Below are 25,683 nucleotides of genomic sequence, written 5' to 3' on the forward strand. Positions count from 1 at the left end.
TAAATAGTTGTTTTCAATTAAACCTAAATCATAAAGCAATGACTTGAACCAACATTATCCAACATCAGACTTACTTTAATTTTGAAATAGGTTATTTATTATGACCCCTTAACAGAAATTGCCAAGTGAGGGAAAAAACTCCATTATAGCGGTGTTCTGTCAGAAGAGTGGTGTCCATGAACCGTACCCTACATTCGCACCCATAATACAACAAGTTTACCCTCCCCCTCCAAACCAGGGGCGCAACTAAACTTTCACTTCAGACGAGTTGCACTTGGAGAGACGGTACCCGACCCTGCGCTCACTAGTTGTGTCTCGCGTTCTTGCAGATCTGGAGCAAACCTGCCAACCCACCTACTTCCTGTAGTCAGCAATTCCATCCCTAACTGAGGGAAAAAAAGGGAAGGAAGAATTTTCTAAGTGTTCTAAATAAGGCTTTCTGAAAAGCAAAACTCCACTCGCATGTGTGCTGGGAGGCCGTTGCGTCGATCGTGGGTAGAAGTAAAACACGCTGTGGGTTCAAAACAAGAAGTGTATTAACCCTGCAAATCCATGGCACGGAGAATACAATTGATGCGCATATTTTTTGCATGAAAGTGAAATCAGTTCAAACTCCGAGCTTGGGAAGGGAACTCATCCTACGTTCTATCAGAATCCCAAGTGCGTTCATGTATTGGAAAAATGAGGTTTTGGCCCCTCTACCAGAGGGAAATAAGTTTTTATCCGAAGGAATTCCCTCAAAACAGGTAATGTGAAGAAAACAATAGCCTACAAAGATAACCTATGCGTAAAATACAAGCGTAAAAAGCATTTGGATATGCAAGCTTGCTTTCTGGTTTAGCATGCATGTCTAAGATACCCACATATTGTTGGTTGATACCATTGTATAGACTACACTAGGATCTTACTGGTAATCTATCTGCTGTCATCATGTTGCTTTCTTAACTGCAACTGTTTTTATGTGTGTCTTAAATTGATATCATAAGAATCACTGGTTGTGTACAAAGATCAGCTGCGCCTCGCGCCACGAAGAGACAAGCGCGTCTATTGTGAATAGTGTGATTTGCAGTCCACCCTCTTCAACATGCCAATTCGCCAGAGAAGAATTAGATTTTAATTACTGCCATTAAAAATCAAATTTGCAATTCTTTGGGTGGCCCGTTGCCTTTTCTGATTGACAGTTGAAATTGACACTCCGGGTCTCCTCTTATCGTGAGCATTTCAAGCTATTTGTAATTGCAGGTAGTTTTTTTCGGTTCCCTGGATTGCGAGGAAAACACGATGACTTTAAGAGGCATGGGTTAAGTGCAGAGAAAAATCAATCCAAATTGAAATAGCTTCATGAAAACGGCGTCTTTGTTGCAGTGCCCTAAATAGCCCACAACAGTTAAAATCGGGAGTTATTGTTTGGATGCTTTATATAGCTGCAGGGCTGCAATGTCTCTCAAGGATTTCATGGCTGGAGATGGATAGTACTTTAGCCGCGAGTTGACTTCGACTTGCTGTTGAATCTTGTCTTGTAGGTGATTTCTCCAGAAACGCCGCAGAGTACACCGGGTGCCTCGCGCTGTGTGGAAGCCAAATACACACACGTCATGGTGAGAAGTTATGTAAACGTTATAATGCATTATTTGCAATGTGTGCATTGTATTATTATAGCATCTGAAGCTTAAATTATTGCCATGCGTAAAATGTAATGTTATTGCTATTAGTTGTCTATTGCCTGTCAAGTATTTATGCAACATATAAACCATACATGTGGCATATGTCAGTGCTTTTGGTGACCCTGATAGCGAGCCTCAAGATGCTTTTCTATGCTAAACATGACTTGGGTCATGAAGTAGCCTGTTGGCTGTAATATTTCAAATATTGTGGTCCAGATGTATCCATATCCTTCTTCTTGTCTTGTTTCTCGTGCAGTCTCACTCAGACGGAGAATCCCACCGATCGAACATGGAGAGGGAGGACACGCGCTCCTCCCCAAGTCCCCCCTCTACCCCGTATATCTGCTCACCTATCTCCACCGCCTCCTCCGTTCCGTCCACGGGGAAGAACGTGTGTGCGAGCTGTGGTTTGGAGATCCTGGACAGATACCTTCTCAAGGTGCGAGTGCGCGCGTTATCGGTCATGAAAAGGCTAAACCGCATATGATTTCTTTTTTTGCGAACGTAAAAATGGAAAATCCTTTTTAACTTACAACTTTCCTAACATGTTTGATGTATTTAGCCCAAGCTACATCCACGTTGACTTTATTTTCTTCCTTATGTTTAAATATGAATATGAATATAAATCAAATCAAACTCCGAATTATGGAGTTTTAGTAGGCTAAAGTGTTTATCTTCTGAAGCTCCACTGTTTTGAACATAATAATATATTCTAAACAAAGGAAATGACAGTAGCATAGATGGGCCAGGGTCATACATCATGTTATGGTTTTTCTGTCTTTGAACTTCACATCAAGAACAACGCCCAGCCTCGCCTCGCGTGCTCCCAAGTAAAAACAACTGGCTGGGTGTGCTTTGCAGAGTTGCAGGAAGTGTGTGTTACTAAACTACGGTGATCATTATTCCGCTATCTGCCTCCATTTGTTTTAAGTCTTTATATGAAAACGAGGCTTGTGGAAACAATTTTATCAGGAAACGATGCATGTTAATTAAAATCATAACTATATTCATCTTTAAATTGATTATTTATAGGCTATTTATTATTAAATGATATGAACATTTTGCTTCTATAAAACATTTATTCAGAAAACCTATAGCATTATGATATTTGATGTATGGGATTTCTGCCGTAATATTAGCTGATCATAAAGATGAAATTTGAAATTCACTCATAAAACAGACCCAATGGTCCACTTCACCAATTCCCGCTGTAATATTATTTTCTGTTTAATAACCTAAACGCCTAAACGGACATACCTCTTTATTTTGCACATGATCCATTTTCTTATAAGGATAACGAAGTAATTATAGAATAATTGTTGTATATCTTAATGCGGATATTTCATTAGCCTCCTAATGTAGGCTACACTACACGGACAAACATCGAAAAGAACAAAACAATTATAAGATATCATATTATTTATTTACATCTGAATTATCCTTCAACGAAATGTAAGGTTTAGGAATATTTTTAACTTTAAAGGCAATAATAAAATAAACAATATTAAAACCTTTTGCATGGTCTGCATATGTACGCACAATTTATCAATGAGTACACAATCTAGCTGAATTCAAATTGCCCAATGGCCATTACATGCGTAATCAAATTGAAAGTTACCGGACAGAGGGAAACATATTTATCATAAAAGTCATACTATCTTTGTAGCTCCACCAAAATACCAACTAAGTCATGGATGTTTTTTTGTATGGGAACAAAATCAATTGCAAAGTGCATAATAGCCTACATGAATTATGCTCTTTTTACAGTTGATTATTTTTGTTATTATTGGCTACAATTGGACGTTTCATTTATTTAAATAGTTTAGCCTAGGCTACTAGTTGAGAAATCATGTAATTTACCCGATTCAGTTTGATTTCACATAGGCTATGTACAGACATATTGTTATAATTATTATTACTATGATGATTATAATTATTATCATAATAATAATAATAATTATTATTATTGAAGTAGTTTTTTTTTTACCACTGTTTTGTTTTGCAGGTGAATAACTTGATCTGGCACGTGAGGTGTCTAGAGTGTTCTGTCTGCCGGACGTCGTTGCGTCAACACAACAGCTGTTACATCAAAAACAAAGAGGTCTTCTGTAAAATGGATTATTTCAGGTAGGGTAAGTTTTTGACTTTGTTTTCAAAATATGATTAATGTTTGCTGCCGCCTGTGAGATGCAGGTTGTCTCATTTTATATGTCGGTGTTTAAAATGGTATTTAAAAGCTTATAAGCAAAATAGGGGTAGGAGTTAACTATAGCCACTTTTTATGAATCCCATTGTTGAGGCTACACCGTCGGGCTAAATATTGAGGTGTTGTAAAATAAATGTAATTCTGCTAGTATAGACTTTTGTTGTGGGGCGTGCAGTGAGACGTGTTTTGCAGGAATTATAAATTGCTGGGATATTATACGCGCATTTAAAGATGAAGATGACGATCAATGCGCATAACACTGGGCAATGCCCATGCTTCTTTGCCTTACAGTTTTGAATAATAAATGTATTAAATCATATAAAAAAACAACAACAACAATAAGCGATTGCATAGGGCCTAGGCCACTAGGTCTTATAACAACAACACCAATACCACATCAATAATAATGATGTTACGACATATACCACGATTTAATTTGTACAGGATTACACTTTTTAAATCATAGTCCACAGATCGTCAGCTCAGCCAGTCTCTTGATTTAAAAAGCAAAGTGAGATCAACGAATTATAATCTGATTATATAATCAAATCACATTTTATTGGTCGCATACACATTTAGCAGATGTTATTGGGGGTGTAGCGAAATGCTTGAATGATACTGTAGGATACTATCTGTTATTCTATTGTTATCTAATCTGTTGTTATATTGTTATATAATCTCATACATACCAAAACATGTATGAGTTATTACCAAATAAAATCAAGACTAATCTCTGGAATGATTTCCTGTGATTGTCTAACAGAAGACATGAGAAGGTATTCACAGTTACATTTACTGATAACGATTCTAATCAGCGCTACCCCAAGACTACAATTTGTTGGGCTATTATCATAGCATGTTGTTACACACCATTTCTACAGTTCCTATACACAATAACACCATTCATCATTGCTTTCAATGCTATTATATTTGTTTATAGTTTCATATTTTTCCACATGATTTAACACACAAAATATACATACAACATAATTGCTTTCAATGCTGTCAATGCTGTTATATTTTCTATAATATTGTATATTTATATATATTTATATTTTACCAGCTTCATTCATATAACACATTTGACACAATATTTACAAATACCTGTAGTTACATACACACGCACACGCACACGCACACACACACACACACACACACACACACACACACACACACACACACACACACACACACACACACACACACACACACACACACACACACACACACACACACACACACACACAGTACATACACTGCAGAGTAAGAATAACACACCTCGGCTAAAGCTAAACTGTGAAGTCTCATGCAGCATGTGTGTCTCCAGTGTACCATGATTGCAGAGCACTCAACACAGTGCCTGAAAGCAAGCTCTCAATTGGCCAGGCCTCTTCTCCTCTGCATCAATTTTCAGTCAATGTGAAGTGACTGGCCCTTTAAAGTCGATACTGTGTTTTAGGAGCTGCTGCCTCAGAAGGTTTAGTTTCTGTGTTAGGCTAATAATCTGAAGTGATGCTTCACAAGATGTTTCATCTAAAGCCCTTCACAGAGAGACCCGGTCCCTGTGTAGCACAGTGGAACTATTGAGATAGGAACATCAACACTTGTGTTGTGCTACGGCATGCAGGCGTCGAGTGTAGTTATCAGATCAACATCAAGGCTTAGACCACAGAACTAAAAGGAGTCAATGTCAACCAATAATGTATTACTGGACTTTAGTAATAGATTAACATCATCAGAGATACATGCAGGGAGTGTAAACATGATATATTTTTTTATGTGATGCATGTGTAATATGTTTACATTTACATTTTTAGTCATTTAGCAGACGCTCTTATCCAGAGCGACTTACAGTTAGTGAATACATATTTTTTTTTTATACTGGCCCCCCGTGGGAATTGAACCCACAACCCTGGCATTGCAAACGCCATGCTCTATCAACTGAGCTACATCCCTGCCGGCCATTCCCTCCCCTACCCTGGACGACGCTGGGCCAATTGTGCGCCGCCCATGAGTCTCCCAGTCGCGGCCGGCTGCGACAGAGCCTGGATTCGAACCAGGATCTCTAGTGGCACAGTTAGCACTGCGATGCAGTGCCTTAGACCACTGTGCCACTCAGGAGACACAGGAGACATAACTCCACTCAGGAGTTTACAAGAGAAAATGATCAATATTGAGCTACTATGATTGCAAAGCTCAAATGAGCCATGAAATGTTCTCTCATAATGCAGGATAAATGTGAAACACTATCTGACTATAGATTCTTATTTAATAGATAGAGATAATGTTAATTGGAGTTAATATACTAAAAGCTCTATGCATCCTGAGAGTATCACATGGAGTTTGTCATTAATAACTAATTATATTGATCTCTTCTGGCTCAGAATTGCTACATACTATATTGTTCCATTCATAATAAACTGCAGAGGGAATTGCTTTACAGCTGAGCAAGGCCATATATTTTAAACTGAGATAATTGCAGAATAATATTGCCTGTAATTTAATTATTACTGACCGATATGTTGAAATATTTACAATTACATATTGGTTTATATTTATGGAAAGTTTTCCAGATTATTGAAAAAATGTGTACATTAAGCTGGTAAAGTTGAATATTGTAAGAAATACAGTACGACCATCTGTTGTAGGAAAAAGGAGTCCACCATACACCACACAATACAACCCACAGAACCTCCAGTATTTCTCCTTCATTATTAGTGTCCACTCACGTGAGATGCGGGTTGTGTAGTTTTATGGTGTTCAAAAATATATTCAAAAACGTTAACAAAAAAGCGTTTGAACTTAACTGTTGGCAAGTTTTTTAAATCCCATTATTGTAAGAAATACGACCATCTGCTGTTGGAAAGAGGAGTCACCCAAACATTCTAAACGGGTAGTTTCTTGTTTTATTTATTTTACTCTGGAATAATTCCACATCATAGAGATTCATTTTTCCTGGAGACGGACACAAAATTGTGTGCCAAATGGCACCCTATTCCCTATATAGTGCAAATATAGTGCACTATATAGTACAAAAGTAGTGCACTATAGAGAATAGGGTGCCATTTGAGACACAGCCACAGAGTATGGTGGCATGTTGGGAACATAACTAGAGGCAGAATGTGATTGACTGTCTAATGTATTATTGTGGACATAGTGAAAGGGCTTTAATGGTTCCAAGCTTGAGAGGGAGCCTGGGAATGGTTTATCCCGACAGTCAGTTTAGCCACAGTCAGTGGGCACGGTGGCATCTCTTTGTGTGTGTGTGCGTGCACGTGTGTGTGCATCGGTGTGTGTGCGCGCGCGTGTGAACAGTTTAGTCATAGCAAAGTCATAGTCAGTGGGCACAGTAGCATCTCCCTGCACTGACTCCAATCCCTCAGAGGATGGCAACAGGTCCTGCAGAAAGAGAGGTGTGTGTGAATGTGCATGTGCTTGCGTCAGAGAGGTGAAGGGAGTGACCCTGCTTGGGGGTGTGGGATGTGTGGGGGGTGAGATGGGGTTCATACTGGCACTGTTGCTGTGAGAATTCAGCAACACCAGCACAGCACAGAGCTGTGAGGAGGAGTGAGCAGTGAGTTGGGTCTGCCTGCCTGGTGTTTTTCTGATGGTAACCTGATACAGAGCCACTGGTCTGAGGTTTATAATCACCAGCAATTAAAGCCCCCAGCCCAGCACCCATCGCCCAGCGTTGTCCGTGTTAACGTGTTTCTGAACGTGATTCCTGTCACACTCCACACACATAGACGCACACAGGAAAACACACTCATGCACGCACGCATTCACGTGCACACACACGCACCCATGCACACACACACACACACACACATACACATGCACAGACTCCACACACACCGACACAGACCTATACATCACACACACATGCGCGTGCGCACGCACACACACACAGGGATCACTATATGTCTCTGGCCCTCCCGTTCCAACAGGCGCTTAGGGAAAATGCCTGATCTTTCTGTCCACATCAGGTGCGTTGTGTGTGTGTGTGTGCGCCTGCCATTGGAACCTGCTTATGTAAAAGTGACCGTGCCTACTTCCACACAAAGGCCTTTGTGTGTTTACTCTTGTCCAGCTGTCAATTATTAAGGTGAAGTTTGTTACAACATGGAAATTGTGTGTGCATTCTGGTATACAATAATAATGTGATATGTGACCCATATCAGCATAAAGCTCCCTTGGCCCCGTCCCCATTTACCCTGAAACCCCAAATACTTCTATTCCCTCCAGTGGGGCCAGCAATTAAAATCAAAGATGGGGGATTTTGTATTGTGAAATGGACATGGTTGAAAGCCATAGTGATGAAGGATATTAGTGAGGTATGATGTGGTATTGTTGTGGTTGGGACCAGAAGCATCCCCATATGCGGAGTTCGTTTGTTTACAACAATCTTAACCAGTGACTGGTCAGGTGTGTATAAAACTGTCAAACTGAATTTATTGCTCTTCTGCAGAGAGGGTTAGATTGAATTATCTCTCCCTTTTCCACTGTGCAGCTTGACATTCAACCTCACCGGTGTTAACCAGGTTACCTGCTAGGCCTGTATAAAGGGTTAGACTGTAGTGAGTTCTGAGGACCAGACAGGGCTGGGCGTCACTCATTCCTCATTCTGGCTCTGGAGAGAAAAACAAGGAGATATTTATCATTTGTGTCAGTCTCTCATCTGGCTCTGGACTGACAGCTGCTGTAATCGGGCGTAATAGCAGGAAATCAGAGTGGGTTTACTCTGCCTGAGGGGGGTTGTGGAGGAGCAGGGGCAGAGGGGTATGGGACAGAGCAGACGCTGTAGTACCTGGCCCCAAAACAGAAAAACAGCCAGCCTGCGAGCCGTGTGCTGCCGTGAGCCGCAGGCCACACAGGAAGTTGCAATGCACCGCCAATCAGGGGCACCCTGGGATGCTGACACGGTAACCTGAGTGGCCGTCCGCACCGCTGCGTTGGGGTTGGGGCGGTCAGCGGTGCTAGGTGGCGGGAGGTGTGTGCGTGTGTGTGTATGAGGTTGGGGGGGGGGTGAGGAGCTGCCGTATGTAGCCTATCCAGTCATCCTCTTCAACCCACACCGCTGCCAGCCTGCTTCCTGCCAGGCACTGATGAGGTCTCCGTAGCAACCGAGAGGAGCATGCCGTGAGTGAAACCAGACCTGGTAGAGGAAAAAGAGATTAGAGATGTCAGATTGTCTGACAGGAGAAGTCAGGAAGGTAAACAAACACACCGAGGCTCAGGATATCAGGATGTGTCTGTCCTTTACTGATTTAGGATGAAATTAGGTGTTTTTACCTGGTAGGAAATAGGGCAACTATCCTGTTTGGATAAGGAAATATGCCTATATCACATACAATGGTAATTTTGGTCTTAATCTCAGACTGGTGACAAAAAAAACAGTGCATGTTGAAATGCTTTCATAATAGTATCTGCAGAAAAATGTACATGGAAATGTCAATAAGAAATGTGTCCATGTTCAGTAATATGTTCAAGCTCAAACATCTTAGGGATGAATATACTCTCTAACCCTGCTCAACAGTATAGGCCTCTTAACTACCAAGCTACCTCTCTCCATGAAAACCACAATCAAAGAGAGCTCTCTCAGGGCCGATCTACCCCAGATTACAGAAATCCCAGAGCATACAAAACGAATCCCCAAAACGTGTACCTCTTCAAGTGCTTCTCTTCAGCTGTAGGTAGATGAGTGTGGAGCTGAGCGGAGCAGAGAGGAGGGCGTGAACGCCGGGAAAAAGAACACAGACATAGACACACACACACACTTCGGTGTTGTGTCCTAGAGTCTGAGGCAGACAAGCTGTCATGGTAGATTACAGTTCTGTTCCACAACATTTATTTCTTAACTGTCCTCCACAATGCATCATCAATCAACACACTGTATTCTCAGTAAAGATAGATAGTCAGTTTAAAGTACACAATAAACCCTGGAATGGTTTCACAAAGGCTTTTGTATGTGTTGTGAGCAGTGTGTATTCTTGCATAATACCATTATTATATTGTACCTCCAGTCCTTATGTCTGTCCCTCATCATTCAGTAGTCCTATCTATGAATTGAAGATGCATGTAGCTGGAACTGAGAATTTTAGGTGATCGGGCCAGGGAAGGGGAGGTGTGTGTGTGTGTGACTGTGCGTGTACCATAGTACCCTTTCCCAGGGAAGAGGCTGAGACATCCAGCCAGCCAGCCAGGCAGATCTGTACAGTCAGTCTCAGACCTGTCTTAGTACCTTGTCATGTCATTTTGTTGTGCACGTATCCCAGAGTGCTTCTCTCTCAGCACTGGAGTCAGTGGAGCATGGAAGCCAAGCACATAATAACTCTAACTGAACCCCATAGCGTTATCCTGGAACTGGGATAGGCTGCATACCAAATGGCAACCTATTCCCTATATAGTGCACTACTTTTGACCAGGGCCCATAGGGCCACTATGTAGGGAATAGGGTGCAATTTGGGACGCAGGCATTGAGCCGGGGAGATGCTGCCTGCTTCCAAATCAGTCTGCTGCTCCATGCCTGGTCTGCTATGATTGGTGATTGGTTTCCCCCAGCCCCTTATACTTGGCCCTTCACCCCTCATCTCTAGCCCTTTGGGATTGTTACCATGCTTATGACACTGTGTTTATATGAGAGATCTCTGAGCTCTGGAGACAGGGTCATTTCCTCTTAGTAGACTGACTTGACTCTCCTTGTCATACACGCAAACACGGACACACACACACACACACACACATACACACACACACACACACCCCGATGTGGACGGACAGAGAAAGGCTGTACTAATGGTCAGGCCAGGGGCCATCTGCAGACCATTAGTACAGCCTTTCTCTGTCCGTCCACATCGGCCCCACCATGCCCCTGAAACACTGACTGGGTCAACCCAAATGTCTGGGTCTAAACAGGCTGGACAAGTCCAGTTCAAACAAACTAACACCTGATCTCTCAATAGCCTCTTTTATGGTGGATATGACACATCTCGACCAGGCCAGTCAGGCAGTCAAAAACGATCAACTAAATGTAGTACTTAATTGATAGTACTTTAGTTTGTCATATGTGCCCCTCGTTGCATAGACTTAAGTGGCTAACAGCTGTGATATTGGTGTAAAACATAATATTGGCAAAATATTCTTCATGTCAAAATCATGATGGTAGGAACATTTACTTTGGCAAAATGGAGCCTGGATAGCCAGGCCAAGAAATTCAGTTAACCTATTAGTTTGAAATTAAATAATTCACCTCCATTCAACTCATAATGTAAACTGATGATCTGAACAAGCAAAAACCAAATTCTGCAATATTGACAGACTGATTTTTTATTTTAAGGATACTACAGTAGGCTATCTATATATAAAAAAAAATGCATGATTCTCTCTGTCTTTCTCTCTCTTCTCCCTCTCTTAAAATCAGACCAGAACATGTCATCAGCCAAGCTCTGCTTCATCTCTGTAATGTTAGTGCCCTCAGGAGAGCTGATTGGTTCAGTGTGGAACAAGTGTAGAAAGTATTTTTTTTAAAGGGGTGATATATGGAAGACTTCATTTATTTATTTGCAAGTCATTGGAAGGTGGGGATACCTGATTTACTAAAGGTCCAGTCCGAATGTCAGAATGTTGCTTTTCACATTGTGCATCCATTTAAATTCATGGATTTGACTAGTTCAGTTCAGCTATAAACACGGTCATATTTTATAAATAAAGTTGACATAATAACAAGTCTGCACATAGATTGTTTTTTTTATTCCGTTTTTTTGTCCTCCTCTATAGCAGAGTATTGATGCCACAGCTCTCTTTTTCTCTTTCTCTTTCTCTTTCTCTTTCTCTTTCTCTTTCTCTCTCTTTCTCTTTCTCTCTCTCTCTCTCTCTCTCTCTCTCTCTCTCTCTCTCTTTCTCTTTCTCGTTCTCTCTCTCTCTCTCTCTCTCTCTCTCTCTCTCTCTCTCTCTCTCTCTCTCTCTCTCTCACTTTCTCACTCTCTCTCTCTCTCTCTCTCTCTCTCTCTCTCTCTCTCTCTCTCTCTCTCTCTCTCTCTCTCTCTCTCTCTCTCTCTCTCTCTCTCTCTCTCTCTCTCTCTCTCTCTCTCTCTCTCTCTCTCTCTCTCACAGTAAGTTCGGTACAAAGTGTGCCCGGTGCGGCCGCCAGATCTACTCCAGCGACTGGGTGCGTCGAGCCAGGGGCAACGCCTATCACCTGGCGTGCTTCGCCTGCTTCTCCTGCAAGAGGCAGCTGTCCACGGGAGAGGAGTTTGGCCTGGTAGAGGAGAAGGTGCTCTGCAGGATCCACTACGACACCATGGTGGAAAACCTCGAACGAGCTGCCGAGAGCGGTGAGTCACTGGGCTCTCTAGAACCTGCTCTCAGTGGGTTCACTAGTCTAAAACGTTCTATCTCAGTGTCTAAAGTTACTGTCAAAACGATAAACCTACTGTATGCATACACTTTTATTTAGTATACAGTTACACAACACTGTAGGCTTCTATACACTACACTCTTAGAAAAAAAGGTGTTATCTAGAACCTAAAAGGGTTCTTCAGCTGTCCCTATAGGATAACCCTTTGAAGAACACTTTTTGGTTTCAGGTAGAACCCTTTTGGTTCCAGGTAGAACCCTTTTGAGTTCCATGTAGAACCCTTTACACAGAGGGTTCTACATGGAACCCAAAATAATAATAATAATATGCCATTTAGCAGATGCTTTTATCCAAAGCGACTTACAGTCATGCGTGCATACATTTAAAAAAATGTTTGTGTATGGGTGGTCCCGGGGATCGAACCCATTACCTTTGCGTGCTCTGTGCTCTACCAGCTGAGCTACAGAGGACTACAGCTAAAGAGTTCTACCTGGAAACAAAAAGGGTTCTACATGGAACAAAAAGCGTTCTCCAATGGGGACAGCCCGTAAAACCCTTTCTAAGAGCGTATAACATTGTGATGTATCTTTGATAACACTGCTCACTGGGAAAACTCTAAACCAATGTCGTCATCTCATGCCATTTTTTCCCCTCTCTTTCTTTTTGTCTTTCTCTCCTCTTCCCTATCCTCCTTTTCTTTCTCCCTGTCTCTGTACCCTGGTGTCTCAGGAAGTGGCATCACTCTGGAGGGGGCAGTGCCATCAGAGCAGGACAGCCAACCCAAGCCTGCCAAGAGAGCACGCACCTCCTTCACTGCTGAGCAGCTGCAGGTAAGTCACAGAGAGGTGAACCACATGTCCCTGTCTCCTCATTTCTCTTTCTAATAATAAGTCAATACATCATCATTATTTTACAGATAGGCTGGGGAAGTGATTACTCTATCTTAGCAACTTTCTAATGGTCATTGTTGGCAACATTGTCAGATGTGGTTTGATGTCTCATTCATTTCAATGGGCTCGTTGTAGTTTATCTCTGCAGTAATATGACGTTTTAATTTCTGGAGCTGATACTATACAATTTGGTAATATTGACAGTGAGGTCATATATTTCTAATAACTTATGTAATATTTCCCAGGTGATGCAGGCTCAGTTTGCACAGGACAACAACCCTGATGCACAGACCCTGCAGAAACTGGCGGACATGACGGGTCTAAGCAGGAGAGTCATACAGGTGAGTGTCTGTTCACGCAGTCTCAAAGTATTAATGTAAAGAAATTGTAAGTTGCTTTGGATAAACGTGGATAATGCATGACTAATTGTCCTAAAACAACGAGAATATAGCTACCTATATATGACGGTTGGTAACATTGCATTTTCATAGGTTTGGTTTCAAAACTGCAGAGCAAGACACAAAAAGCATACCCCCCAGCACAGCGGACCCCCGCAAGGCCACCCCCAGTCCCGGATGCCCCCTTCACTGCCCGACGACCTGCATTACTCCCCCTTTGGCAGTCCTGAGAGGGCACGCATGGTGGCCCTGCACGGATACATCGATAGTGAGTGTTACATTGGTTAGTCTCTTCACTACATCCTCACAAAGCCCTCTACTCTGCTTCACCGACTCTCTTTTCAGCGCTTTCATCCTCGTTCCCTCTCCTAGAAAGGAAGGACAAAGGCATAAAGAGAGATACAGTGATTTGTCCTTGTCTACTCTGTAGTGACTGTGTTTTGCTGTGTCAATAGTTCAAGTTTTCTAACAATAAAACAAATTATACTGTGCTTAAGTATGTTCCTTTACTGCTCCTCCATCTTGATACTGTGCTTAACTGTGTTATAATATTTGAAGTGTGTCCCTCTGTTCCAGGCCACCCGTTCTCCGTTCTAACGCCACAGAGCCTGAACCCCCATCAAGCCATGTCGCTACCCCAGCTACCCCTCAGCCGCTAACTAACGGACGCTGCCGCCGCTGCCACCACCCCGACCTCTGACCCTTGTACCCTGACCTCCCATCAGCAATCTCCGTCCACCGACTCGAACCCAGAGGTCAAACATGATGAATCGAGAAGCTCTCTACTCTTGAGCTCTCACCCTTAACCACTCTGGACGGAGAGAGAGACTTCCTCATCGACTCTTTTCCTATGAACAGGATTATGATTATACAGCCAGTCTGACTGTTGTCATGGAGGATGTGAGCCCTTCCTTTTGCTCACTGGGACTTATTCACAGTCAAGACACATCCAACTAGACTATGAGCTCCTTGTGCAGAGCAGGACTGAAAGGACTCCTCTCTCCATCCTCTGATGTGGGTGACAGGACCAGGCTAACAGGAGTACAGCCTCATGTGCGCTGTCAGATTTCTGAAGATTTACTTATGAGGGAAAAAAACGACAAGGGATTGGACTTGTGGGCTTGACAGAGGACACTGAGGTAAGAAACCTCCCTCCTTTCTCTCTTTGATGATACCATAAAGGAATGTGAAATAACTGACAGTTTTGGTGTGCAATCTACTTCGAACTCAAAACGAGTATTTTTTTTATTTTTATTGGTATTGTTTGAAATCATGTGGTAATCAGCTCTCCGTTAATACACTGTCACCCGCAGCCTTCTGTATAGGATATAAGCCTCAGATGAGGATAGATTGTGTGCCTTATCTTATCAATGATAAGCAAACAGAACGACCATAATATGGTTGTTTTGAATTATGAATAATTTCTAGGCAGCTGAAGTAAAACACAAAAATTCACAGAAAAACTAAAAACTCTAATTTATTAGGATGATTTTTTAAATAGTGGCAAGGTGTAACTTTACATTTTTACTGGTGAAAATATTGAAAGATTTTTTTGGGGCGATTTGAATTTTCACCATATCCTCTTGTGCAAAAATGATGATACATATCAATGTATTGTTATAATATGGATATTTCAATCATTTGAAGCTCCAAATTGTAAAATTATGATTTACTGTAACACCCTTGTAAGGCTTTTGACATTGACATACCTCTGTTAAATGTTTAACAATCGCATTGAGTATGAGAGAAAGAGAGGGAGGTCTGAAATGTGTCTTCCTCCAGTTGTAAAAAAGGACTAAAATATAATACATGTCACATTGCATGTAATAGCTACCTTTTTTAACCAGATGTATTGTCACTAATTTATAATTTATGTCTGTGCAGGATCCATGTCAGGTCAGTGTTTTGTTTTTGTCTTCTACAATTGTCCAGCATGTGTGCTTCACTTCTATGCGGTGAAATGGAGATGTGGTACAATGACAGTTAGCGGACTAGGGATATGATGTGTATATAGACGTCTGTGGCTGGTCAGCCTGACTGGCAGACAGACAGGGGAGATGGAGGTTGTGTGAAACTGTAACTTTGTGTCTTGGCTGTGGAGTGGAGTCAGTGAGGAATAGGACCATGTGTTTACGAAGGGACTAAGGGAGACAAGACCTCGATGTTCTCGTATTTATTGAGACAATAGCCTGTAAGCACTTTTTTTCCCGAAAATTGTCAAAATGGTCGTTTTATTAAAAAATTTAATGAAACAGAAGTTTATTTGATTGACTGTGCATTACATAAATGTTTTGTGTACTAAATGCAATAAAACGGACTTAAAAATGTGACATTTGTATTTAATTTTATTTCAGCTAGACCACAACAATTTCATGCAAGAAGCACTATTAAGCCCCTAATCCCAAACAACCCACAGGCAAGGATGCTCAATACACACACACACACACTGGAGCCAATTTAAAAACAGATCTGGGAAAATCAGTGGTTGGTATCAAGTGTTCCTGAGGGGCTGGATAACTGATCTCTGTATGGTCGCTATGTATTATGCTACTCATTATAAATGTGGATATAGAACTCTTGTGAGTGATTCTGGTGTGTGTGCACTTTCCAGTCTCAAATAGCTGCCGGTCTCATTTAATAGCCAAGCATCGGCACACATTTTCAGCAAATAAATGCTGGGTCTAAAGTAATTGTTTACGAGTGAACTTCATTGAGTACCATTGAGATTGCTCAAAAGTAGATCAAGAAGAGCAATGGATTTGTTATTATAATGTTTATGCTGGTCATACTGGTCACAATAAACAGTGTGGTAGTCTTTACAACATTTTATTGAACAAAAGCTGTGTGCATTAAAGACATAGACGCCTGGTGGTTGTGTTCAATGATTGAAGCAAATAAACGCCCGGGCTATTAATTGAAGTTTTATGGTATGTGCGGTACGTACCTGGTTGTGTGTGTGTGCACGTGTGTATACTTGCATGTCTCTGTGTGTCAGTTTGTGTGTCTGTGTGTAAGAGTGTGTGTGTGTGCCCGGTACGGGGCAGGAAGCAATCACAGGCCGATGGCTGAGCTGGCGGGTGCTTCATGGGTCAGTGTGTGCAGTAATGACTCATCTCCTCCTCTCTTCTACTCTTCTTCTCCACCACTCTGCAGCTGATTCGTTCAGCAAGCCCAGCTGAGCGCCATCACAGACAGGAAGTCACTGTCAGGCTGCATCATGAGATTGATCCTCTACCCTGGGTCCTGTTTCAAAGGGCAGCATTAGCCAAGACAGACTGAATGTCTCACTCACAAATATACGCTTGTCTGTCTGTGCAAAAACACACCCAAATTCAAAAACCACAAAATGTAACATGCATAAAAATATAAAAATATGCAAAAACACACTACAGCACAACATTATAGTAGAAAATAAAATTAATGGATCCAAAGCCTTATATTGAGAAATATAGCATCTAAATAAAAGACTAACTGGAACAAAGCCTCTAGGCAATGGTATATTATGCTGGTGGATATCTTGCATAGCCTATATAACAGGAAGTAACCTTTCATGTTGATTTGCATCCATTAAGCTGCTGAGTCTTTGAGGACACTTGAGAGAACAATCTGACACTGATTACATTGGCCTGCACTGGTAGCACAGCCATTTCAGCACCACACAACGTGAGCAGAGCAGGGACATTTAAGGACAAACCTTACAAGTAAACAAATGGCTTTACAAGTTACACATCAAGGATTGGTGTTTTTTTTCTCATTCTGCATGAAAATGTTTGACTGAATTAGTATATTCTTCTATCTTGACTTCCTCCACATATTTCATTTCAGTACCTTACATGTGCGTCACTATGTTTTTGTGCATCTGAAATAGGCTTAGCTATTTTGTTTTTATGCATCTGGTCAAATGAAACCTATTTCAAATAAAAACGAACATGTGGGATATTTCATATTTCACAAAATATTATTCACAGGCAGGCGTATATGCACCACAGTTGAACATGCCATAAATTGAACATTCCATAAATGAGCCTTTTATTTTTTTGCGCTCAGGCCCGCAACTCAATGTCCAGTTCTGAAATGTGGCCTAGTTTTCCGGTGACTGTCCAACGATCTCGTCCCAGCTCTTCCGACAAATGCACACAATCCACTGATGTTCATAGTCATCTGCAGGAAAAAAATATATATTTTCAGAATAATCAAATAAGACCATAAATGTCAGAATAAAGCAATAACCTTTTAAAACTATTTTTAAACAATCAATTCGTCTAACAACTAAAAGGGTAGTATAAACACATAACCTATTCTAATAGCCTAGTTCATAAAATAACATTTAAACATTTAATCAAGGGAAACGGAAAAAAAGCCTCTGGACTAGAAGCAGCATATCATTCTCATTCTATCCAAGCTTTTGAAATGGACACAATCAACTTAAGTGCCAGTTACATCAGTCAAATCAAGGTAACAATTAGGAGAAAATAACTTCTTAAATCACATACCAAAAAATTGACGATCATTTTAACAAGGATGACTCGACTACCAAAACAACGGATACTATATTGTTTTCATATAGTTAAAGCTGAAATGAGTTGATCATTGCAGATCAAGAGGTAGCCTAAGAGGCTATAGCTTCTCTGTTGGGACTGAATCCGCGTGTCGCAGCTGCACACACTTGAGCGCTCACCCCGGGGAATAGTGTGCGCTGGGCCCATTGTTGGGAACAGGTCTGAAGCTCTCGCCTGATTGTGTGTAATTGCCTGCGATAGTCCTAACAGCCACTCCAAGTCGCCTCTCTCGCCACTCTACCTGGCTCACGCGTTCGGCAATTGAAATCACAGTTGCACCAGGCACCACAGCAGCTGCATACGAAACCTTGGCTATCCATCATTTTTGTCGCGTTTTGTTGCCTCCCCCTTCGCAACAAATGGAGGTCACCGTCAAGAAGGACATTTCATCACTATTTTAAACCAATTAATACCTCTGCACCGGTTTCTGCTGGTGGTGAGGTCTTAGCACTGCAATTACCGTTTTCCTGAGCGCTTATGGTAATGAGATAGAATTTACACATTTTCATTTTTGCTGTAATTTCCCCTCTTAGGATTGTGATCGCTTCACAGAGCGTTTAAGTCAATGCTAAATTGATACACTAGTACAATTCTATTTGAGGGCACAGGTGGCCACCATAGTTCGATGCAATCTGAAATAAATGGAAATTCAGAATCCAAACACTTAACATAGGCTACACTTCATGTGTTTTTAAATTCTTTGCCTACTGTGGATTTCTTATTTCAACCTGCAATAAAGCCTTCTATAATAATACTCTACATAGTTTAGGGACTTTAATTTGGATATATTATTTATTGGGAAAATTAATAATAAAAAATATTATCCACCAGGTCCAAAATAATTTTTGCCTGCATGGTTGTATTGTTTGGTTAATTTGTCAAATGTGTAACATTTTACACTAGGGTGATGTCAGCATTAGTGGTACATTTGTGTTTTAGGGTACTGTACTATGGTAATTTTGCAAACCACAAAAAATGATATTGGGTTGTTGATACTGAATGTGTTCTGTGCATGAAAAAATGGTTTTGGTTAGTGTGACATCATTGTAGTGTGTGTGGTCAGGTTTCCTAGATGGGGTGACCAGTTGAAACTCATGGACAACCGCCATACATATGAAACCTATGAATGATAATGCTGTCATTCTGTCAATTATAATTCAACAATCTAACTGTGTGTGTTAAAATGAATAGTTAGTGCTTTAAAATATAATATCCATTCATGTAAACAGTTATTACATTTTATAAAAATCTGATTTATAGTACTTTTCAGCTATAAAAAATTCACAAAATGAACCTTTAATCAATTTAAATACATTTCCTGCATAGATATTCTAAAATACATTGAAATATGTTGTTTTAGTTGTTCATAACAGGTCTGAATCAAATTTAGATGCTATATAGCAAATACACAGCATAGGATGAAGGTGGAAGGAATTAGTGGGAAAAAACAAGGCTAGGAAAGGAACATCTATTTTCCAAGGATGGAGAGGGTTTAGTAAAAGTTTATTGTCATCAAATTGTAAAAACAGAGAGTGTGTTATCTACAAGCTTCTACAAAGGCTTATTGATGAGTTCATAACAAGTGTGAGGTGAAATGGGACACAAATGTATGTCTAATGAAAAAATAGTGTCCCAGTTAATTTACTAAAGTGTCCCACTAACACTGAAAGCCACGCTTTAGCAAAAGTATGGGTCTGATGTTGTTTTAGGGGTTGTAGCATCCACTGAATAATAAATGATCAAGTTGTTTCATCCTAAAAATTGAGATAAGACCTTAATTGAAATAAACATCACTTGAGTAGGGGTAAACATAAAAACACCAAAAAGTGTCCCACCCATACACACTTCACCCTTCCTGTAGGCTATATTGCATATTATAAACTGGGTGGTTTGAGCCCTGAATGCTGATTGGTTGAAAACCGTGGTATATCAGACCATATACCACAGGTATGAAAAAATACATTTTACTGTTGTAATTACATTGGTAAGCAGTTTATAATAGCAATAAGGCACATCAGGGGTTTGTGGTATATGGCCAATATACCATGGCTAATTGCTGTATGCAGGCACTCTGCGTTGCTTTGTGCATAAGAACAGCCCTTAGCCATGGTATATTGACAATATACCACACTTCCTCTGGCCTTATTGCTTAATTAAACGTCAGTTAGCACATCATAAACATGATATTATTGCTACAAATATTTTCTTGTTGGTTGGTAAACCACTCTTCCCATACTAATTCTGCCTTTCCCTCTTGGCCCTTATTGGGACTGTTTGCTGGTGCCTATTAACTGGATATTTAACTCGTTACCCAAACTCTCTCACAGAAAGGCTCACCTACGAGCAGCAATGTAAAAGAGTGTGGGGGAAACGATAATGGCTCCTTGTTAATTCATAAGTCGAAATTCTTAACATACCAACTGCCTCTGTAGCCAAAATGTCTACATTTATAGGCCTATTTATTTTCTGCAACAACAACACACTCACTAAGCCTAGAGACAATGGGAGATTATTGGCATCAGGAAAAGAGTGGCTATCAGCTGATCATAGTGAATGATGTACACTACCGGTCAAAAGTTTTAGAACACCTACTCATTCAAGGGTTTTTCTTTATTTTTACTACTGTCTACATTGTAGAATAATGGTGAAGATATCACAACTATGAAATAACACATATGGAATCATGTAGTAACCAAAAAAGTGTTAAACAAATCAAAATATATTTGAGATTTTTCAAATAGGCACCCTTTGCCTTGATGACAGCTTTGCACACTCTTGGCATTCTCTCAACCAGCTTCATGAGGTAGTCACCTGGAATGCATTTCAATTAACAGGTGTGTATTCTTAAAAGTTAATTTGTGGAATTTCTTTCCTTCTTAATGCGTTTGAGCCAATCAGTTGTGTTGTGACTAGGTGGGGGGGGGGGGTATACAGAAGATACCCCTTTTTGGTAAAAGACCAAGTCCATATTATGGCAAGAACAGCTCAAATAAGCAAAGATAAACGACAGTCCATCATTACTTTAAGACATGAAGGTCCCTCAATACAACTGAATGCATTCAACTGAAATGTGTCTTCCGGATTTAACCCAACCCCTCTGAATCAGAGAGATGCGGGGGGCTGCCTTAATCGACATCATCGGTGCCCGGAGAACAGTGGGTTAACTGCCTTGCTCAGGGGCAGAACGACAGATTTGTACCTTGTCAGCTCAGGGATTCGATCCAGCAACCTTTCAGTTACTGGCCCAACGCTCCTACCACCAGGCTAATGTGAACATTTACGATTTTCAAAGGAACAGTTATTCCAGAAACAGGAAACTGCAACAAACAATATGGCAATAGGGCTTCTGGCCACCTGTAGGTCTGCTGCTCATTGCCAGGGTGAAAAATATCAACAATGAAAACCCAACAGAAAAAAAAGATAGATAGGGGTTTGGTGCTGATAGGACTGCGCAGAGATGTAGTGTGTATCAGCTCAATCTGCTCCTGTTTTCCACTATCGACTATGTTCAGTTTGTAGCGTATATTGTGTTATACTATGGATTATGTACTTAATGTACAGTGGGGAGAACAAGTATTTGATACACTGCAGATTTTGCAGGTTTTCCTACTTACAAAGCATGTAGAGGTGTCACGAGTTGCTAAGCCAGAACCCAGAAGCAGACCAGGACAAGGTAAGTTGAAACGAAGGTGAGTGTTTATTACAAATTCAAGAGTGATGCTGAATAATCCAGGGAACAGAGCGGGCGGCGTTGATTAGTTGTTGGGGGTGCAGTGGTTGATCCCATCCTGGGTGGCAGCCGCCCGACCACCAGGCAGAGGTTGGATGAAGGTTCCGGACGGGTGACTGCAGATGGAACAAAACGGGGGTAAGTAAGCAACAAACCAACAAGGTGCAAAAACAACAAAACTAACGCTAGGCTCTAAGACCGATACTCTGGTAAACCTACTGTTCATGGCTAACGATCCGGCAGGGAATGGATGTTAGGCCAGAGCCTAAGAAGGGTGATGATCAGGACCAGGTGTGCAGATTGCTGATGGGATGCAGGTGCGGAAATCAAGAGAGCTCCCCGGAGCGTTCCCGAACCCTCGGGAAACTGGAGATCACGAACAGAAAAACTAGTCACCAGACAGGACCCGACTCAGACTGCCGGGATCGTTACAGTACCCCCCTCCGGCCGAACGCCACCGGGCGGACTCCCGGAGCGCCAGGATGGAGGCGGTAGAAGTCACTGATGAGGTCAGCATCTAGGACCTGTCGCCGCGGAATCCAACTCCTCTCTTCAGGACCATACCCCTCCCAGTCCACGAGATACTGGAAACCCCGGCCCCGCCGTCTGGAATCCATGATGCGACGCACCGTGTAGGCAGGACCACCTCCGATCATCCGAGGAGGAGGAGGAGGAGGCGGAGGAGGCAACAGAGGACTGAGGAAAACAGGCTTGAGGCAGGAGACATGAAAGGTGGGATGGACTCTGAGCGTCCTCGGGAGTTTGAGTCGAACTGCCACCGGATTGATCACCTTCTCCACCACAAACGGACCAATGAACTTCGGTAACAACTTCCTAGACTCAGTCCGTAACGGAAGATCCCGTGTGGCCAACCAGACCCTATCTCCGATGGAATAGGTGGGAGCGGGGATCCGGCGACGATTCGCCTGGAGCTGATACGGTCCGAAACTCTAAGGAGTGCCTTTCTGGCCCGATGCCAGGTCCGGTGGCAACGTCGAATATGGGCCTGAACAGAAGGCACTGAGAGCTCCTTCTCCTGAGAAGGGAACAGGGGAGGTTGGTAGCCATACAGGCACTGGAAGGGGAGACATCCCAGTGGCAGATGTAGGGGAGAGTATTGTGGGCATACTCAACCCAAGGCAACTGAGAGACCCAGGAGGTGGGGTTGGAAGAGACCAGGCAGCGTAGCGTGGATTCCATCTTCTGGTTGGCTCTCTCCGCCTGACCATTGGATTGGGGGTGAAAACCAGATGTGAGACTGACTGTAGCTCCAATGGCCAAACAGAAGGACTTCCAGACAGCAGAGGTAAACTGAGGGCCACGGTCGGAAACGATATCACTGGGCAAACCGTGGACCCTGAAAACCTCCCTAACCAGGATCTCGGACGTCTCGAGGCAGAGGGAAGCTTGGCAATTGGCACAAAGTGGGCGAACTTGCTGAATCTGTCCACGATAGTCAGAACGACCGTGTTCCCCTCAGAAGCGGGCAACCCAGTGACGAAGTCCAGGGCCAGATGCGACCATGGTCGCCGGGGAATAGGAAGGGGGTGAAGTAGTCCAGAGCTGGGCCGATTGGTACTCTTATTCTGCGCACACACTGGACAGGCAGCAACAAAACCCCGAGTATCCTCGGCCATGGCAGGCCACCAAAAACGTCTGCGAAGAAACGCCATTGTCCGAGCCACGCCAGGGTGACAAGCCATCTTGCTGGCGTGGGACCATTTGAGGACAGCAGGACGAACCGACTCAGGCACAAACAACCGAGCCGGGTGGACCGTTACCGGGACCGGGCTGAGTCCGAAGGGCCGCCAGCACCTCCTCCTCAATCTTCCACATAACTGCTCCCACGACGCAGTTCCGGGGGAGAATTGTCTCGGTCTTGGACCCACTCTCCTCCGTCTTGGAGAACATCCGGGACAAGGCGTCCGCCTTGCCGTTCTTAGATCCAGGTCGGAACGTCAGGGAAAACTTGAATCGTCCGAAAAACAACGCCCACCTGGCCTGGACGGGAGTTGAGACGTTTAGCCGATTGCACGTAAGCAAGATTCTTGTGGTCAGTCCAGACAATAAACGGTTGCTCCGCCCCCTCCAACCAGTGGCGCCACTCCTCCAAGGCAAGTTTCACCGCGAGAAGCTCCCGGTTACCCACATCGTAATTCCTCTCCGCAGGCGAAAGGCGACGAGAGTAGTAGGCGCAGGGATGGAGTTTACTGTCCGTGGAGCATCGCTGCGACAGGATGGCGCCAACTCCCACATCAGACGCGTCCACTTCAACGACGAACTGACGGGCCGTGTCCGGTTGAGAGAGAATCGGTGCGTTGGTGAATCGCCTCTTCAAATCCAGAAACGCTCGATCCGCCTCCGGATTCCACTTGAAGGTCCTGATACTGGAAGTCAAGGCAGTTAACGGAGCGGCCACACGGCTGTAATCCCGGATGAATCTGCGGTAGAAATTCGCAAACCCCAAAAATCTCTGGAGCTGCAATCTCGTACCGGGCTGGGCCCATTCCAGAACCGCTCTAACCTTCTCCTGGTCCATCCTAATCTCTCCCCTGGAGATGATGTACCCGAGAAAGGATGTCGTGTGGGCGTGAAACTCGCACTTCTCGGCCTTCACGAACAGGCGATTCTCCAACAATCGCTGCAGAACCTGCCGGACATGCTGGACGTGGTCGGAAGGTTCCTTCGAGAAGATCAGAATGTCATCCAGGTAAACAAACACAAAGAGACCGATCATATCTCTCAGGACGTCGTTCACCATACTCTGGAATACCGCTGGAGCATTGGTCAGTCCAAACGGCATCACCTGATACTCGAAGTGACCCATCGGTGTATTGAAACCCGTCAACCACTCGTCCCCCTCTCTGATCCGGACCATGTGATACGCATTGCGTAGGTCTAGCTTGGTGAACACCGTAGCACCCTGTAAGGAGTCGAAGGCAGAACTCATCAAGGGCAGGGGATACTTGTTCTTGACCGTGATGTCATTCAACCCCCGATAATCAATACACGGTCGAAGAGAGCCATCCTTCTTACCCACAAAGAAGAATCCTGCCCCCAGGGGTGATGACGAGGGACGAACGAGACCAGCAGCTAGGGACTCCTTGATGTAGGTCTCCAAAGCCTCACGTTCAGGTCGGGAGATACTGTATAACCTTCCCTTGGGGTAGACAGCTCCAGGGAACAGGTTGATGGCACAATCATATGGTCGGTGGGGAGGGAGTGACAGAGCCTTCTGCTTACTGAACACTTCCCCCAAATCGTGATATGTCTCGGGAACCAGGGACAAATCTGGGGGTTTAGCCTCAATCACCTGACTGGGAACCGAATGGGGGCAGGCAGTCTTGAGACAGTTAGCATGACAATCAAGGCTCCAACTCGTTACCTTGCCCGTCACCCAATCGAACGTGGGATTGTGTTCCTTCAGCCAGGGGTATCCAAGGACCAGAGGAACATGGGAAGACGGCAGAATGAAGAATGAAATCATCTCAGAATGATTCCCCGACAACCGCATCTTAACCGGTTCAGTCCTCATCGTGATACGTGCCAGACTACTGCCGTTCAGAGTGGTAGCTTCAATGGCTTCCGGCAATTGCTCCTTGGAAAGCCCCAGCTGTTCCACCAACTCGGCATCTAGAAAGCTTCCATCGGCACCTGAATCGATAAAAGCGTTAATCGCTAAGCTCTGATTCCTGTTCATAAGGGTAGCCGGGAAACGGGGTCTGACAGAGGTATTGAGAGAGTCGAAACTGGCTCGCTAAAAGTCCTCCCAACTTTAGCGAGCCGCGCAGTTTGACGACCCGACTGGAACCTGAGAAGCTGATCGGTTGGACGGAACCCATTGCTTCTCCCTCCTTCGCTCTCGGACTCGATTATCCAC

The 25,683-nt window shown here is 43.1% G+C and overlaps 1 protein-coding gene and 1 pseudogene across 2 annotated transcripts; one reads left to right on the forward strand and one right to left on the reverse strand.

Moving 5' to 3' along the window:
* The first annotated feature begins 289 nt into the window (after positions 1-289).
* LOC121582852 (LIM/homeobox protein Lhx6-like) lies at positions 290-15,844 on the forward strand. Of its 2 annotated transcripts, none has more exons than XM_041898991.1 (9): positions 290-746; positions 1,524-1,598; positions 1,921-2,103; positions 3,670-3,791; positions 11,983-12,203; positions 12,956-13,056; positions 13,362-13,457; positions 13,608-13,797; positions 14,091-15,844. In XM_041898991.1, exons 1-9 carry the CDS (start codon positions 591-593, stop codon positions 14,171-14,173), a joined length of 1,227 nt encoding a protein of 408 aa, XP_041754925.1. In that variant the 5' UTR covers positions 290-590; the 3' UTR covers positions 14,174-15,844. The 2 variants fall into 2 exon arrangements, with proteins under 2 accessions (XP_041754925.1, XP_041754926.1); XM_041898992.1 differs by having other exon boundaries at positions 13,608-13,782.
* LOC121582853 overlaps positions 15,842-25,683 on the reverse strand; it is a 48,477-nt pseudogene continuing 38,635 nt past the window's right edge.

The sequence above is a fragment of the Coregonus clupeaformis genome, chromosome 15 (genome assembly GCF_020615455.1).
Source record: "Coregonus clupeaformis isolate EN_2021a chromosome 15, ASM2061545v1, whole genome shotgun sequence".
Lineage (NCBI taxonomy): Eukaryota > Metazoa > Chordata > Actinopteri > Salmoniformes > Salmonidae > Coregonus > Coregonus clupeaformis.